The sequence below is a fragment of the Neltuma alba genome, unplaced genomic scaffold (assembly GCF_004799145.2).
Source record: "Neltuma alba isolate B1F8T4 unplaced genomic scaffold, ASM479914v2 tig00012465_pilon, whole genome shotgun sequence".
Classification (NCBI taxonomy): Eukaryota; Viridiplantae; Streptophyta; class Magnoliopsida; order Fabales; family Fabaceae; genus Neltuma; species Neltuma alba.
In genome coordinates, this window is record NW_021636941.1 from 242,702 (window position 1) to 261,257 (window position 18,556).

At 33.4% G+C, this 18,556-nt stretch overlaps 2 protein-coding genes across 3 annotated transcripts; both read left to right on the forward strand.

Moving 5' to 3' along the window:
• Positions 1–4,532: 4,532 nt before the first annotated feature.
• On the forward strand, positions 4,533–10,435 carry LOC114727321 (double-stranded RNA-binding protein 4-like). 2 transcript variants are annotated; one of them, XM_028914018.1, is made up of 5 exons: positions 4,533–4,780; positions 5,460–5,722; positions 7,405–7,612; positions 7,686–8,073; positions 9,983–10,435. In XM_028914018.1, the coding sequence occupies exons 1-5, from the start codon at positions 4,606–4,608 to the stop codon at positions 10,119–10,121; spliced, it is 1,173 nt and encodes a 390-aa protein (XP_028769851.1). In that variant the 5' UTR covers positions 4,533–4,605; the 3' UTR covers positions 10,122–10,435. The 2 variants fall into 2 exon arrangements, with proteins under 2 accessions (XP_028769851.1, XP_028769852.1); XM_028914019.1 differs by having other exon boundaries at positions 7,686–8,078; positions 9,983–10,063.
• Positions 10,436–13,726: 3,291 nt separating this feature from the next.
• On the forward strand, positions 13,727–15,071 carry LOC114727320 (putative transcription factor bHLH086). Its single transcript, XM_028914017.1, has 5 exons — positions 13,727–14,224; positions 14,342–14,455; positions 14,575–14,640; positions 14,757–14,822; positions 14,931–15,071. The coding sequence occupies exons 1-5, from the start codon at positions 13,727–13,729 to the stop codon at positions 15,069–15,071; spliced, it is 885 nt and encodes a 294-aa protein (XP_028769850.1).
• The last annotated feature ends 3,485 nt before the right edge of the window (positions 15,072–18,556 follow it).

Genomic DNA, 18,556 nt, shown 5'->3' on the forward strand with positions numbered 1-18,556 from the left:
TATCAAAACCCAGTTCACTTACGATTATCTTAAGGAGGTCAAGATCTTTTCCAAGTTTGATCATTTCTCATTATGCACACTTTTTTTGGCTAATTACAGAAACTAAAAACAACATTTAGGTGCCCATTTTTTTCAGTCATTCAAAAGAACATTATTGAAATTGTTATAATTCAACAGGCACCACCAATATTAAGTATAGTGAAGGGGCTGATTTCTCATAACTTAGCGAATTAAAATTTGAATCATTGCTGAGAAAATTGCCTACATTTAGTACTCAATAATGTATTGAACATAATTACTTTCAACAGAAAAATACTTGTGCATATCAAAGAAACAGCACCATAAAGCGAATCCAAAAGGGCAAATGGCAATAAAAGACCCCTCAATTAATAAAATTGCAAAGAGGTCACTTGAATAAGTCAAATTACTAGGAGGGACCTAGTCTCAAATTGTAATTATGAAATAAAACCCAAAAGACTAAAATGCCCTTTCTTTTCTCTTGCTTCCACCACCCTATCTCTCTCTCTTTGTCCTTCCCTCCCTCTTCCTCTCCCTCTCCCTCTTTTTACTTCTATTCTTCTCCTTCTTAAAACCAATTATCTCTTGCCTATGCATTTATCAATGGGATTAAAGTTGTAGCCATTCCCAGCAATCTTTATTATAAAAAAAACTAGTGACCGATCGTTAATGCTAGTTGGCAAGAGTAATCAGATTCAAGTTGATAGCAATAGTGCTCTAAAGATGGTATACAAAATCAATGTTGAAGAGGATGAGATTCTAGCTACCCAAGACACTACAGGTATATATACTTCACGATTAGCATGGCATCATCTTGATGGGTTGCAATGTAGTCGCTGGGTTATACGGTGGAAGAGAATGAGATGTGAAGTTAATGATGGAAAATGTTAGTTGGATGAGATTATAGTTAGTTTGAGGTGCATTTGTCACTGAATCTTATAGAAACTAGTTGCTATCAAAGCACCTTTGGTTTTTTGTTATTTGACTTGCTATTGTTGTAATTTTGCTTAGTAATATTGTAATCGCAAATTGGTTAGTTTGATCACAGCAACATGACATGACCATCTGAAAATATTGATATTTTGTTTATGGGCAGAGCAATGTTAACTTTTGGTATTTATAGTTGTAAATAGTATCAATATAGATCCATTTAATGTTCTAAAATTCATGACACCCACTCACAGACTTATAATTTCACTTATCACAATTGTTATTTGGCTTTCTACTCTTATCAATTGCTTTTCATAACTTGTTATTTGGCTTACTCAACTTGTCTTTTGCCAAAGAAATCTAAAAATAATGTTATTTGAGGAAAAAAATGAACTTCATATAAATTACTTTTCATAACTTATTATTTGGCTTACTCAACTTGTCATTTGCCAAAGAAATTTGAAAATGAATGAAATTGTAATTTGATATACTTAATTTGTCATATAATATACTTAAGTTGTGATTTTCTAAACTTAACTTATTATTTACAATAGTTAAATTGTTATTTGATATACTTGTTTTATATAATATTTAAGTTATCATTTTCTAAACTCAACTTGTTATTTATGATAGTTAAATTGTTACTTGATATACCAAACTTGTTATTTGGTATACTAAACTTGCAAGAGATGACAACGAACGAAACACCAAAAGAAAGAGGAAGTCATTATAGATAGTTTTAATAGAAAAATAAGGATGAATTATACATATTGTTATTGTATTTAAGATGGGTTTAATATTTTTTACTTTGTTGATGAGTGACCACTATTATGAATTATTAATGATAGTTATGTATTGTTGAAATGACATTTGAATTTGAGATTGTTAAATGTTTCAGTTTGAATTGTCATTATTTCCATATTTCATTGCCAAGTGACAAGAGCGGTAAGTCAAATGACAAAAGTAGTAAGCAAAATAATAATTCTGTCATTGGGTTTCTCATGAAATTAAGTTTCATGAAAAGTTGTCATTATTTTCACATTTCACTGCCAAATGACAAGAGCGGTAAGTCAAATAACAAGAGTGGTAAGCGAAATAACAATTCTGTCACTAGATTTCTCATGAAATCAAGTTTCATGAAAAATTGACATTATTTTCATATTTCACTGCTAGATGGCAAGAGTGGTAAGTTAAATTATGAGAGTAGTAAGACAAAAATAGCAAGTTTGGTAAGCAAAATTATAAGTTTATCACTGGGTTTTTCATATCTTTAGAACATTCAGCAGATCTACATCGTTACCATTTAGAACTGATAAATACAAAATATTAACATTGGTCTACTCATAAACAAAAAATTAACATTTTTAGATCGTCATATCATGTTGCTACTATCATAATAACAAGTCTGTAGTTATAACACTACTAAGTGAAATTACAATAATGGTAAGCTAAATAACAAAAAACCAGATATGCTTTGATAATAGCCAGTTTCTGCAATTAGCCATTTGAATTCAAAAGATTAAAATCAGCTCTAAAACCAAAACTTTCTCTTAACAACAAACGAATTAAGATTAAAAAAAAAAAATCAAAAATCTTAGTACAAGACCAAGTATCTCATCGATCATCATCACCTTGTTTCTCCTCTATCATGGGGAAAAGAAAGAGGTGAATTAGTATTAAAAGAAGCAAAATGATTACTATTTGTCTCTATATGTCCAGTGTAAGAACATAAATAGAAATCGAAATCGAAATCGTTATTGTTGGGTGCACATAAATTGCAAACCATGGATGCTTGAGAACTCAAACTAGTCTGCAATATGTCAACGGTGGAGATTTGGAGTTCACCTTCATTGAATAAGCCACTGGAGAAGATCTAGAGTTTTCCTACCCTGAGAAGAAGTGGGAGAGGAAGTTGGAAGAGAAAGTGGAGGAGAAGGAAGCCAGAGAAAGAAGAAGAGAGGGAGAGGAAGTCTGAAGAGAAGAAGGAAGGAAGGAGTCTCCCGCTAGTGCTTGCCTTCATTATTGAATCTGAGTAACTAAAGGGTATTTTAGTCTTTTAGGTATGATTTGCTAATTACAATTTGAGACCCGGTCCTTCCTGGCAATTTGACTTATTCAGATGACCTGCTTGCAATTTTGATAATTTAGGGGTCTTTATTTGCCATTTTCCTAACCCAAAACCCCAATTCTTAAAATTCCCTGAATGCCTATCTCTAACCTCCGCGGATTTCCTCATAGATGAATTATTGAATTATTTATTATATAAATAGTTTTTATTATCAATATTTTAACTTGCTTTTAAATTTAAAATTCACATTTTTAAATTTTATAGGATATTTTTTGGCCAAAATTTTTGTCGTTATAAAAGTCTATTAAATATATACGACCTAATTTAATGGAAATTAGAAAAATTTTGTAATACATTCTGTTCAATTGATGGGAACTTCAATTATAAAAAAAACAGTATTATTATTATTAAAGAAAATCCTTTAAAAGACACTTCGATAACCCAAATCTTTATTTGGGTTATTAAATTTGTCAAAATCCTAATTAAGTCACATGACTCGAAAAGAGATTTAAAAATTTTATCAAATAAATCTAATGCTCTTTTCATCATAAACTTAGAAAGATTAAGATTTTCTATCATTCTTGCATTGTGCAAGAGCTCTAAAGGAAGGAACTTAGTATCTATCATTACTAAGTCAAAAAATTGATCAAAAAGGCAACGATGAGTTAGTTTTAGGGGGTGTTTGGGAAATCCAAAACCATGGTTTCAGAAGCACTTTTCCGCAAAACGAGGTAATTTCCTCCATATATTTACTTCTGAAACCATGGTTTGGTTTCTATCCAAACACCCCCTTAATATTAAATCCTAATCCTTTAATCCTAATAGTTTTATCCTAACAAAAAGTTATTAATTTATAATTAAAATCTGTTAACTACAAAATAGAAAATGCCAATTTTTAATGTTATATTGTGATAAAGTGTTGTTTAAAGACTTATTACAAGCATATTATGAAGACAGGAATATATTAATTTAGAATTAAAACGTGTTTAACTATGAAATATAACATTTGAAATGTATTTAAACATGAAATAGAACATGTTAACTTGTTTTTTAAGATTGTATTGTGGTTAAGTTTATTCAAAGACTTATTGCAAAAGTGTTATAGAGATAAAAAATGAATCGCGGTCACTATAAAATAGAACATCTCAATATTCAATATTGTATCATGGTAAAGTTTTATTTAAAAACTTATTGTAATTTTATTATGTATTCAAAATGTTGTTAATTTAGAATTAAAATGTGTTAATTACAAAATTAAACATGTTAATTCTTTTGGTTTCTAATGAAATGGTCATTAGAATCATTTCATGAAATTTTAAAATTTTTCTTTGAATCATGTAATCTAATTAAAATTTTGACAAATTTAACGATTCAAATAAGAATTTGGGTTATTTAAGTGTCTTTTGACCAAATTTTCCCTTATTATTATTATTATTTCCCCTTCAAATTCGGAGAGCAACAAGCATGGCATCTGCTGACGAGAGGGGAAGTTAACATCGTTGCATTTGCAGAGAGGGTTTAGAACCCTAGTTGGCTCCCGCATTCTCCCTCCATCCTTCTGAATTGCACTCTTACGCACTCACGCGCTCATGGCTGCGCCGAGGCCCATGAATATGCAGCATCCGAGCTTTACATTCAAAATGCCCCATTCAGCTCAGCCTTCTTCTTCACTTTCTTCAGCCCAGCGCGGGGCCCCGTTTCCTGCTCCGTCTTCTTCTGCACCTGGACCTTCTACATCAGCTCAGCTCACTTCGCCTGGCCCTTGTGAGTTTTCTTTTTGGGTTTCATTACCAGCTCCGTTTTCTTGCTCTGCAAGGGAATTGATTCTGAAATTTTTGTTTTCATATGATTGATATGGTACTTTCCCATTTCCAAGCATCCTCTACTGCCGAGTAGTCGTTAATGTTGTGAATTTATTTGGATACTGGAAAGTTACATCGTTATCTATTCCCCCACGCCCCCAAACCAAAAAAAAAAAAAAACTACTAGTATTTTAAATTCAAAAGCTATGTTTTACTTTCACTTGTGAAAGAGAAAGTATCTTGCTCTTTTGTTGTTGTTTTCTTTTTTTTTGCCGAATAAATGTTTTTATTACAAGTCCTTATATGCGGAGGTAACTTGAATATGATTTTATCAGTCATTATATGCGAAGGTGACTTGAATATGATTTCTGCGGAGCTTTGCAAGAATATTTTGGGCAAAAATTATTATTATTATTTTTTTTTGGGAAAATTTTTACAACCCCAGCTTACTTTGAGCGTTGCTTACAGCACATAGTAGGAAAATCCATGCGAGTTTTATGGTTGGTTTCTATTGATTTTTTGCACATAAAATGAGTTCATTGTAGTTGAATTTTTTATCATCATATGACAATTCTAACTTGCTTCTAAGTACACTTCTAACGCAGAAAGGATTTTTAATCCTATGAATTGTATCTCTCCAGCTATTCCAGAACATTTGATGCACAAAAATCGGTTACAAGAATATGCTCAAAGGGCAAACATGCCACTACCCGTTTATCAAACTGTCAATGAAGGAGTTGCGCACGCCCCAAAGTTTAGGTCTACGGTGTGCGTTGATGGAAAGTGCTATACTTCTAAAGATGTTTTTTCTGTCCGAAAAGCAGCTGAACAGGATGCTGCCAAACTTGCATATGAGCAGATAGTGTCAAAGATTAAAGATGAAGGGCTTCCTGATATTTTTGAGGTCTGTTGGCTTAGGATTATGATTTCAATAGGCGTATTTTTCACTACAATTTCAATTGCACAATTTCTCTCTTTTTGTCTCTCTTATTGCATATCATGTCTATTGCTATCACATTGTCCGCTCCCCATTGTGTATGAAATGAGTTCTTTTAGGGCCTGTTTGTTACACTGAAAATTTGGGGCTGGAAAAGGAATAGGGCTTCCTTTCCCTCCTGTAAAACGTTTGGGTGCCCCATTTTGCCTGGAACCTAATTTCAAGTGAGAACCAATTTTCAGACAGGAGTAGGAAAATCTGACAGACGACTTTGCTTCTCAAAATAAATAAAATCCTGACCAGTGTTTTATGAGGCGTTCTATCTGAAGCTTGATGGATGACCACACTGATAAAATAAAGCGGAATCTATTGTTCATTAACACCCACCCTAGTAGGAGGTAGAAAACTAGTAAAGCCACCAAATTTTCCAAAAGATTCGTCTATTGAGCCCATACCTGTCTTTCATTTGATAAATAACCAAACTAGAAAAGTTTTCATGTGGCTCAAACATGGAGAAAGTCTTGATAGGAAAAAGGTAATGATGGTGGCCTGAATTGGCACCTCAACACCTTCGCCGATCAGGGGGGTGTTTGGAATCAGCAAAAAGCACTTTTAAAAACTGCTTTTATATGAATCGAAACAAAACTCATCTTACATATTCACTTGGTGTGCCGTAAAATCACTTTTAAAACTGCGGTTTGGTTTCCACCTAAACACATATTCAGTCCTCCATCCTCAATACTTCATGGTGCGTTCTTTTGGTTTGGCTACTTCTGGTGTTTGGGAGAAGTAGGATCCAATTGTCGATCTATTAAAGGGAAGGGTTAGACAATTCTTTTTGAAAGGAAAAAATATTTAATAAATAATATTATATTTTCTCATTGAGAATGATATGGTCATTTGGACTTTTTTCCGTATCTATATTATTATCATTTTCAGCCTTCCAACCATAAATTTTCCCATCAAATCATCTTCCATTCCATTGCATAGCCAAGTTCCAACATGTCAGTGTCTAGAATTTTTCCCTTCCCTTCCCTTTCCTTACCTTCCTTTCGGTCAAAATTAATTCTTCCTCCTAAACAGGCCATTATAAATTCTTAGGTTTCTTACTTTGTATAAAATTAAACTTTTGATGTAAACTTGTCTTGCATAATTCATGGATAGCATTTGACTATAGCCTCATGTATAATTGAATGGCTTTAATGTGTTTAGTATGATATAAGTTGTAAAATCTGTTTTCTACCACTTGTCATTTTAGAAGATCTGTTTTGTCAAATACTTAAGAGTTCAGAAGTTTGGTCATTCGTGTGCTGGTGGTTATATAAACCATTTTAACATGATCTTTTAGCCTATTGAAGCCATTCTAGATCAACTTAGGCGTGTGCGTTGTGGATGAATGATGAGAAAGAGGAACAACTCATTTCTTCAGTCTAAAGCATTCGTATTTTTGGGATACAATTATTTTCACTGCTGAACTGTTTGTCTATTTCTGGACTTTCGTGAATCTATTTGACATATCCTTAAGCTTGCTGCAATTTCTTAATGTTTGTTGTGCACAAGTAATCTTCCAAAGTGTTGATTGGTAATGTTCTGATGTTGCATTTAGTGTTATTAATCTTATGTGATTTCACTTTGTGATTATCTTCCAGAAAACTATGGTTTTCAAGTCCATCTTGAATGAATTTGCTGCCAAGATGAATCTGGATAAAGTTACATATCACACTGTTCAGCAGAAAGGAAATCCTTTTTTTGTATCATCTTTGGTTTTCAATGGTAAATCCTACACTGGTGATCCAGCTAGAACCAAAAAGGAGGCTGAGCAATTGGCTGCACGAACTGCTATTCTTTCAAATCTAAGTAGGTACAGTTTTGTTTATGGTTAATTATGTGGTGACATTCTTTGTAACTATTAATTAATTTTGGAATGCAGCTGATTCTAGGTCCGGAATACGTCTTTCGGAGGTAATAAAGTCAAAATTGAAGTTTTATGCTGCAATCAACAATGTGAAGGGCTCACAACGTGCAAGTACTGTTTCACACATAGCGAACTCAGGATGTGTGTCTGTTAATGCAGCTTCTGTGACAGTTAATAATAATGAAAATAGTAACAGATTTGAAGTTACACTTCCTGAGTGCTCTTCTAGAGGGCTTCAACAAGAATACTGGATGTCAAAACTAGAAAAGTGCCCTGAAGACTCGAAACTTTCAAATCTATCTCAGCAAGCAGGTGAACCACAGCATATTGATGATAGTTCAAGTTTGAAGAAACGCAAAAAGAACAAGAAAAAGGCTAATAAGAAGTCCCGTATGGATTCTGTGTAAGGTTCCTTAATATTTTAAACCTTTTATTTAGTAATTCTGCTATCATTTTTCTTGTCTGCTATATATTTACTTGGCTATACTTTTTGCCGCTTCTAGATTTTAGTGTGTAACTTATTAAGTGCATAAAAAATGGCAGAAAAGAAAAAGTCTTTTTTTGGGTCCCCCTTGTTTCACTCAGTTACCGAAAGTTATTTTGGTCTGCTGCTTCCATGCTGGAAGCATGATTTATTTGAAACGTTGCCTTTTAAGTTTAGCTCCAATTACTTCACCTTGACGCTTGCTGACAGGGGTTCCGTGTGGCAAAAGCTAATCTATAGTGCTGTGTAACCATCCAGCAATCTTAAAAAACACATTGGACATGAGAAGAACATATAAGATTGTGTTTCTTTATATAACCTGTAAATTCACTGGACATTCTCCTTTTGATATGTTTTGATATTGCCGAGGCCCCTATTGCAATAGACATGAGTTAAAGAAAAGAATAAAGGAACAAAACTTCTGAGATGAAACAAACATATGAAGGGCGTTTCAAATTCTGCATCCATGAATAAGGCCATTGTTTCTGGTAGCTATTTAGATTTAAACAGAGCAAATATATGATACGTTTAGGATCTATTTCCATGAGGATTGATGACTTTTGTTGGCCACAACTTATGTTTCAACAAAGTAATAGCTTTACTGGACTACTGCTTTAATATGGTATTCAGTTTATCTGTATTTGTTAAGAATGCTAACTTCCAAGGTAGTTCTGTGGAGGTTAGCGACTTCGCATTTGATTTTTAGACCAAGGCAGTTCAAGGTAATTTAAGTCAAGGATAGTTGAATAGTTTCTTGGCCTGTCTTCCTTTGATGTGTCTTGATTTCGCAATGCCTCTGTTACAGGCTTACAACTGTCATGATTTAGGGAAAGGAAAAGAGTTCTAAGACAGAATAATCTCAGGGAAAGAATGTTTTTGAGTTTTGCAGAGAATATGCAGCTGAATAGATTTTGATTAGTTTGAAATAATGAATTTTACTCGTGTTTCTCGTTCTTCTGGTTGCCAGTTGTTGCTTTTCCACTTGTCCTAGTTGAAGATCAAAACTTAACAAGAATCCAATCCTTGTGTCCTGTTTCAGGATTTTAAGCCCTCTTTGCAGTGTAGATTCTGTTATTTTCTTTTGGGCAATGGAAATGAACCCCATATTATTGCACAGGGTCTACAAAGGCTTTAAGATACACACATTTCAAAATTAGCCGGAAATGTACATCAGTGATTTATTTTAGTTTTCCATATATAATGATATCATGTCAGGTCACATTTTTCTATTCTTTTTATATAACGTTTATTTTCTTATTCAAGCACCTCACTTTACTTGGGTGTGTGCTTTTCCTTCTTACCTTTCGTCTAAGGCGCTTCAGAGATCTAGCACTTTAGAGGCACCTTTGCCTTTGACTACCTTCCACCGCAAGTCATGTGAGGTGGAATTATTAATGACGTGTTCTGAGTATTTATCAACAGATGTATATGGTTACTTATGTTATTTGATTGGAGTGGCTAACGCATAACCAGAAAAGAGTTTAACCGAAACGAAGTGTTTGGTACGAAAGCATTCTTGTAGAATCGGGATTCTTTTGGAATAGGAATGGGCTAAAAAGGCTGTGGGGCACAAAACATGAGACTTTGATGAATAAAGTTATCTTTTGTAGAAGCGAATATTCATTGAGCTTTTAGAATGCGTGTTTCTCTTACACCAAATAAAAAAAGAATGCATGTTTCTTTTTTCTATCCATATCTTTTGTGGCCTCAGGTGCATTCTATATTGGTGTAGAACACAACTTTTTAAGATGGCTAGCAAATGTTACTTACTGGTGTAGAAGCATGCTATATGACTAATTTGAATGTATTTCTGTGGAAAATATTTCAGGCTGCCAGCTGCTGCACTTCCGCTTAATCAAGCCCCTCCTTTTGTTGCATTGCCATTTCCTGTCGGCCATAATCAAGCCCCTCCTTTTGTTGCATTGCCATTTCCTGTCAGCCAGCCTAGGTGTTCAGTGGCGCAATAAATTGGTGCAATGAAGGAATTTGTATGGTAGTGGCGTATTTTAGAGGTCTGTTAAAAATAAAAGGGACGATTTATTACTTATTAGGGAACTCAGTAGATGTTATCTGTATAAATCACCTTAAATGCTTCCTGACTGTTGCTGCTGAATTTCAGAGATGTGGCCATCCGTAATCTTTTTGTTCGATGTCCATATGCTGTTCCTATGTGGTTTTCCCTTCTTTCCCTGTCCATAATGCAATCAACTTGGGCCTTTTTCAAGGAAAACAATATGTCGTGGCATGATAGTTTAGAAAGTATTGATTGTCGTTTGTCATGTATCAGGCTAAAATGTTATAATAACTGTTTGAGTTGTGTGTTGTAGGGACAGTATTGGGCACCCTACCCCTTATTTTGTTCATGTTGGACCTTATTACTCTTCTGTGACGCCTTTTGGCTTTATAAATAGGAGGATAGTGGTATATTTGATCTTCTGCAGCTGTAAAGGGTAGCTACTTTATCAGTATGAATGGCCAAAAAAAAAAGCTACTTTATCAGTATGAAATTGAGAAATTAAAAAAAAAAAGAATAAATCACTTTATTCATGAAAGTGATTTTTTAATGCTAATAAGATGTATACACAGTTACACACTCATAAAACCATTGTAACCTCAAAACATTTTTAAAAAATAATACGTTAAGTGTTAACAAACGTTATTTTACTTTCTTCAAAATTATTTTAAATTATCCACTCGTACTATTTGTATAGATTAACTGGTGCAAGGAGTTAGCCCTCTTAATTTAATCAGTGGAGGATGGAAGCAGCATGGGAAATTTGAGAGATAAGGCAAAAGGGCATTTAATTAATAAATAAAGGAGTTTCCAAAGTCCATACACTTAAATAAGACAGTCTCCTTGAGACATGGAACTGCTGGTTTTCCCAATGCCAGCTCTGATTTTTGCTCTCTTTGTCCCAAAAGTTATGCATTATCTTTACAGCAAAACATGTGGATCATCATCTTCTTTGCCTATATAAAAGATATCCTTAACTGTCTATTAGGACCCCCCCCCAAAAAAAACTCCAACCCCAAAAAGGAAAAAAAAAAAAAAAAGGGAAGATAAAAGGCATTAAGAAGTATTAAGTTGACCACAAATATTCATCCTTGGTTTTAAAAATTCAATCTACAGGAATCTGTGGAAGTAAATGCTTCATACGGTCACTTGTTCAGTTTGAGTTTCACACTACCCATCTTCTGTAATCTATATACTTTTGATGAATGAGGTGGCCGTTACATTATTTGAAAATAAAAATGTCATACTACTCATAATTTGCATATAATAGTTTATACTTAATGTTACTAATAATATTGATGACAAAATCTGTTTTTTAATAATGCAATTTCATTCTTATCTTAAGTGGCATTAAATTTAATTTAAATTGTGGGTGTGTGTAACATTTATTTCTGTACGCATGGATATCATTTTGTTGAAAGCAATCTTATTTGAGATATTATTACAGATAGACATTAATGTGAGTACATCTCCTAACAGGGATTCGGACATTGGTTTGCTATGTTGTGAGGGAAAATTAGCCCCTTCCAAGCATGTGTAACATTATATTAATAAAACTCAATAAATTATTTAATTTTAATAAATGTAATATAATCACCCAAAAATACTCATATAATATTAGACTATATATTATTTTATAAGTTAAATAAATTAATTTTAAAAAATAATAAATATGAAAGATGAAATGGATTAATATTTTACATTCCGTATTAAAACTAACTAGCTCCAATAAGGCCGGGAATCCCCTGATTACTAGCATGAATATTTAGATAACGAGATCTTGAGCTGAGCTAAAGATTGAAGTTTTCTTTCGTTTTTGGTTTTGCCATTGAAATTGAAGTTTACTTATTTAAAATTTTGATTGTTGGGCATGAAAATAAAATGGAAATGAGAATGTTAAGAGAATGTGAAAGAATTAATCACGGTTGGGCGGAGAAGATTGTAAGGAGGCACAATGAAGATAGAAAACAAGAAGCAAAACTGAACATAAAATGTGCCATGCATTGCATTCAATTTGAAATGGTTTATATATGAATATATATATAGGAAAATTAAAAAAACTACCCCAAATCAACCGTAGTTGTACCAACTCTCATTTGATTACGTTAACATTTCCTAAGACTTGAGATAGAGGAATGAGAATCATCTTGAGTTTGCCTACTTAGATTTTTTTTTTAAAAAAAATCGTCATGAATAATCATGCGACTTCCTGAACAAGTTAGTTGACCATCTTCAGATCCTAATGAGAAGTAGACAGAGCGGCACCAATGACAATATGACATGCTGCTGAACAAAATCGGTCAATCTTAATGTGTTTAGGGTGCTGATGAAGGACTCACTATAAGCAATTTGGACTTAGATTACCATTAGTGCATTTGCTCCAGTTTACAGATATTAATGATATTAGTTAAATTAGTTATTTATAACAATGTATATTATCTTTTTTAAAATACCTTTCATAATTATGTGCATTATAACTATTATTTAATGGAAACCCCCTTACTATGTGCAATCAATAAGAATATTTTAAGGAAAGAGTGATAAATTTAAGAGGCAGATTTATATTTTATATTTAAAACCAAAACAAACTCATTATCTAATTCCTGTATTTAGGATGGGAGATAAAATCACAGTAGAAGGCAACGGGGAAGGTTTGTGGTATAAAAATGATATTCATATTTTTATTTGAATAATAGTAAAATAACATAAATAAAATTGAATGACGATAATCAATGAAAGGAGATGGAGAACTTGTGTGAGGGGCTAAATGAAGAAGAAGCATATCAGAACAACTTGGATGATAGAGGGGTCACAGAGGATTTAGAAATTGGAATTAAGCTCGTATATGCATATATATACACCTACACATACGTACATAAATACGTAGCCAACGTTTAAAATATCTTTTGCTTTCATATCCAAAAAACAATCATACATATAGATTTCAGTGAGCAATCAAATTGAAGGAGACAAAACCCTTCATGTCAATCAGTGTCACATAAACTTGTTCCTTAAAACTAGTTGAGAGACAGCTGCACAGAATGTACCATTTGATAAAATAAATTCAGAGTCTAAGTCCACGTGCTTAGGTATTAGAATTAGAATCCAAACGAAGCATGTAAGAAGCCACCCCACCACCGAAGTTTGATCATCAAAGCGAGACTTGAAAACCTCAAAATGGGAATCAAAAGAGACGTGGGTTTTGCGAATGATACGGCGGCCCTTTTGCTCTTTTAATTTTATCTTCTCTTCTGCTTCTTCACTCTCTGCCAGCTAACAATCCCAATGAGACTCCATTAATTAATGATTCTGCAAATTGATAAAACCAACTCTAGTATTTTACTATTAGATTTTGATTTCTTGTTCCCATTAGTTTATTGGATTTCTTCCATAAAGTTGAACTTTTTTTAGTTGTCTTAACCTCATCTTCCTTATTTAGAAATTAGAATTGAGTTGAACTCTTAAGCATCTACAAATAGCCCTGCTTTACTAGCTCTCTCTCATGCATACATATTTCAAACCCCTTCAAAGCTTTTCTTTTGAATTGTGTTTCTGACAATGTCGCTTGAGTACCACAACTCTGTACGCGGTGAAGAACATGCGTTTAGCAACGATTCTGCCATAACCCAATATTCTCCTTCTCCTCCTATGAGTGGGACTGGAAATGGGTTTGTTTATAAGGCCACAAGCAATGATCCAGAGGAAACAAAATCTCTCATCAACTTCAAAGCCAATGGTGGGTACAGTGCTGTCATTAATGGTGGTGAATCTTTGCTTAGCTTTCAGCAGAAAGAGTACTGTTTGTGGGAGAATAGTGGCTTTCATCAGTGGAATCAGATCAGTCACAGAAGCAATTCAGACCCATCAAGACTGATTCAGGATTTTAATTGCATTCAAACTGCTAGTGGCTATGGAGGACCAAAAGAGCAGCAGCAGCAAGGTGAGAGTTCATCATATGGGTGGCTATACTCTGAACCAAATGTTCCTTCTGATGGTAGCCTTCAGGATTCTTCACCAAGAGCAAAAGAAGCATCCTTCCATAAGCGCCCTTCAATGGTATTTCTTCCAGAAAAGAAAAAAACTGCATTTTCTGTGTTTGAATTATCCTGACAGAGAACACTAATTAGATGTTACAAATGATGAATTCTGAGATCAATTTTTCTGTTTTTCCAGGGAGAGAGCGCGCAAGCCTCAAAGAAGCAATGCACTGCTAGTGGTGCTGCAAGTAAAACACCAAAACCAACAAAGTCAAACCCATCTAAGGATCCTCAGAGTGTAGCAGCCAAGGTTTGCTTGTCTTCTAAGCCAAATTAACTATGTTTCATCTGTACAACGATTTTTTGATTACAGATTAAGCAAAGTTAAAATATGTGTGGTTCATGGTAGATAGAATGTTTGTCTTGCAGAACAGAAGAGAGAGGATAAGCGAGCGACTCAAGATACTTCAAGAACTAGTTCCTAATGGCTCCAAGGTTGGTATTTTCTTTTTCTTTTCAACTTCTCCGAGATGCTTTCTTCATTCGCTCCTTTTCTTGCAGAAATACTTGGAACTTTGCATTAATTTTGTAATAATGAACAATATTAACAGGTTGATTTGGTGACCATGCTGGAGAAAGCCATTAGTTATGTGAAGTTTCTTCAATTGCAAGTGAAGGTGGGAGTTAAACACTCTCTTTCATCTTCTTCTGTTTAGTTTTGCAGTTCCTTCAAAATATCTTTCTGTGTGACACTGACTTGGTAAATTTGTTTCTGGGTGGTGCAGGTACTGGCAACTGATGAATTTTGGCCAGTCCAAGGAGGAAAAGCACCTGATATTTCTCAAGTAAAAGAAGCCATTGATGCCATTCTTTCTCGTCCCAGAAAGACAGAAACTCAACCTCCAAGCACCAGAAATGATCATTAAGATCAGATCATGCAGATGCTAGCTATGTCTTCAAGATCGTTAATCCATGTCTGACTAAGAAAAGCCTCTATCCAGAGAAAAGTTGGTCGTTCTGAAGGGCATTTTTGGGAATTCAGAATGAATGGCCTTTCCCTAATACCTTATTAATTACTTATCTAAATATTAAGATGTAGCAGTGAAAATTTTAACTTCATGTATTTTCCTAGTAGCATGTACTGGGCCTGCAACTTATATAATCCCAGTTTTATTGTTCACAGAATATCTTCAATTATATCTTCTTTGTCTTTGCTCTCTCTGTAATCTCTGTGATTAACAACTTTTGTTAGATCGAAGTATCTGACTTCTCTGGCGAAGACAATCTAGCACATGGGTATTTATACATATGCATGCACAGCTAAGCTGATATAAATAACAAAATTATCGGAATGAAGTATGAACACAAATTAATGATACGATACAAAATGACATTGTTCTTTGACTTTTTTTTTTCAAACTGATTATTAATATCAAGCTGTTAATAGCAAATTTCATCTGTCAAGGTGGGTCTCAAGCCGTTAACATATATATTCAAGGAATAATATGTACTGTCATATCAATTAAGTAGCAGATATGTTAAAAATCATTTCTTGTAAGAAGTTCAAAGGGTCTTATTGGTCTTTTCATTAAAAAAAGGGGAAAAAAAAAACTGCATCTTGGGTTATATATGTGTAGTATATACTTGGTTTGAAGTTGAAAGGGCAAAGAATCTCTCCTTTTAATACAGTGTCTAACATATAGCTGGTGTGTGTGCGAGAGAGAAAGGTTAAGAGAATCTAATAATTAAGTTATGTTAATTAAGCTAGACTTTATTTATTTGCTTTAGAGTAGGAGTTTCCATGCATGTCAGATGATTAAGCTTATGGATTATATAATCAATTAGTAGTATTAATAATTAACACTCAATAATTGGTGTGGTTTGACTTTTTCCTCCGACACATTACAAACGAATTAAAACAAGTGTACGTGTTCACAGATTAACAAAGTGTGATTTCAGAATCCTAACATTACCCCCAACACACACACACATACACACACAAAGTTAATTAATATTTTCTCCTCATCATCAACCCTAAGTATAAACTGACCAAAGATTCTAAAACTGATAATAAACCCATCTCACCTTAAATTGCATTGGTTCCAAAGTGTTGTCTAACCGATTGTTTTGGTTCGGTTCGGTTTTCAACCCAAATCGAACTAATCAGAACCCTTGAACTTTGTTTCCAGTTGCTTTTCCACAAAACTATAAGTTGTCTAGCCCAATATAATACTCCTCCGCTCCTTAATGTAAAAATGTAGTTGAGTAGTTAATATTAGTTCTATATATAAGACTTATTTCATATATTAATCACACACACCGTGCCAACATGTTCTTCAAAATTAAGCACACAAAATGAAAATTAAAAACCAAATATACAAAATGAACATTATTGCTGAAGAATGGTCATCAAGCTAAACTCAAATAATTTAGAAAAGCCAAGCAATGAAAAATTAGCAGTGTAAGAATTAACGCTAATTAATGATCCATTAAGATTAGAGTGAACGAGTTTGGATGAGTACACAGGTACGTACACATGCATGTACGTACGTTGCATGTAGAAGCTAAGTAGCAGAACCAGATGTGAATAATATTCAAGTACCAGTTAAGTTCCACGCATCTATCCTTGCAATATTAATTGATAATATAACAAGTTTTCTAGGCAAAAGTGTGTGTTTGTATTATTATTATTATTATTATATATATATACATACACACATATATATATATATATATATATGAAATATAGAATTGAGCATGCTTCATGCTTGCATGTGTGTATATGGGTGTCCGTACATGCATGCATGGCGTTCCTTTTGTGAACCGAATTGTTCAAGAGAATATCATCATATTCATCGAAGACAGATCGATCTAGCTAACCCCTTAATTTAATATCTCTATTCAATATAATGATATAGAGTGCCTCTTCTTGTTATTTTTTATTTTGATATTATTGTGTGTGTGTGGGGACCATTAATCACGTGTGAGTTTTAATTAGGATCACATGGCTTTGCCTCATCACATGCTCAATCCCACAAAAATCGCTGCTTGTCCTTCCTACGCACACACACACACATATAAATATATATATATATATATGTATATTTATATCTATACATTCCCAATGAATAACGCTGTTCCCATATTTATTACGTGTACATTTTCCTTTAGTTTCCTGATGTGATGTGAATTTTTTATATTGAAATCATATTCCCTCCCATTTATTCCAGAACATATTGAAATCAGGTTTATTTAATTGTACAGTCCATCATTTTCTCTGTCGTCGTCTCTTCCAAGTTATTTTATATTTTGATATCCATGCGACAGTATGTTATACGTCTTGAGATACCTGTAATTTGGTTGGTTACAAATTTGAATCGATTTTCCTTGTATAATTATTAAATAAATGTTCTGAATATATATAATTTGAATTGTTTTTACTTTAGTTAATTAATTGTTATCTTTTCAAAAGGAGACGTACGCAATTTCAGTCTACTCTCATTTTTGTATGAACTTACGTGCATGCGTGGATCGAATTCCTCGTACGTCTAAGTGACCTTATTCATCTACTTTAAAAAAAAAAAAGAAACACATCTTTCTATACAGTAAGTTTGTGCATTGCGTGTGAGAGATTAAACATGCGCAATAAAACCTCATTCTTATGTTTCCTTCAATGCTCTCAATTATTGAAACCTAAGTCTTCCAAAACCACATTCTCTCAGATTGAAATATCCACATCACAATGACAAATTTGGCATAATTTTCTTATAAAATTTCAATAATTGTTCAGATATTACACACACACACACACACACACACACACACACACACATATATATATATATAAAAGCAAGCTTATCCTCCCTTTCTTTCCCAGATTCAAATCTCTGACATTCAAGCGATATTGTGATTTTTATTAGCAGATGACACGTAATGAACAACAACAATGTATCCCTACATCGATTTAATAAATATATATAGTGATATAACGTTGACAAATAAAACTCCCAATTAGGAATTGATATGTGTAAGAGACATCTGTAAGAATCAATCATCTTCTTGATTAGTTAGTGACACACATATCAATATATGGAGATCGAGCTGTTCAAAGTCCAACAAAAGAGGATATTCATTCATTTCATGAGAAAAATCATATAATAATTGAAAACTCATGTGAGACTTAATTTAATGAGACCATTAGTTAATTAATTAAGGGATGGCAGGGTGTAATATCCCTACAAAACACAAATATTATTGTGACCATAAATGGAATAAAACTGAGAAGAAAAAAATGTGTGCAGATATTGTGCTGCGTCTCTGTACAACATGGGAGACAGTCTGGCACAGAGAAATAAACCTTTCTTGCTCATTATTAACTACTATAATTTATATATATATATATATATATATA

Excerpts from the sequence above, each read along its gene's own strand:
- LOC114727321 (XM_028914018.1), top strand. The coding sequence starts at position 4,606 with ATGGCTGCGCCGAGGCCCATGAATATGCAGCATCCGAGCTTTACATTC. Across the intron at positions 4,781-5,459 it reads GCTCACTTCGCCTGGCCCTT|CTATTCCAGAACATTTGATG; the intron begins GTGAGTTTTCTT and ends GTATCTCTCCAG. Across the intron at positions 5,723-7,404 it reads GGCTTCCTGATATTTTTGAG|AAAACTATGGTTTTCAAGTC; the intron begins GTCTGTTGGCTT and ends ATTATCTTCCAG.
- LOC114727320 (XM_028914017.1), top strand. The coding sequence starts at position 13,727 with ATGTCGCTTGAGTACCACAACTCTGTACGCGGTGAAGAACATGCGTTT. Across the intron at positions 14,456-14,574 it reads CTCAGAGTGTAGCAGCCAAG|AACAGAAGAGAGAGGATAAG; the intron begins GTTTGCTTGTCT and ends TTTGTCTTGCAG. Across the intron at positions 14,641-14,756 it reads TAGTTCCTAATGGCTCCAAG|GTTGATTTGGTGACCATGCT; the intron begins GTTGGTATTTTC and ends CAATATTAACAG.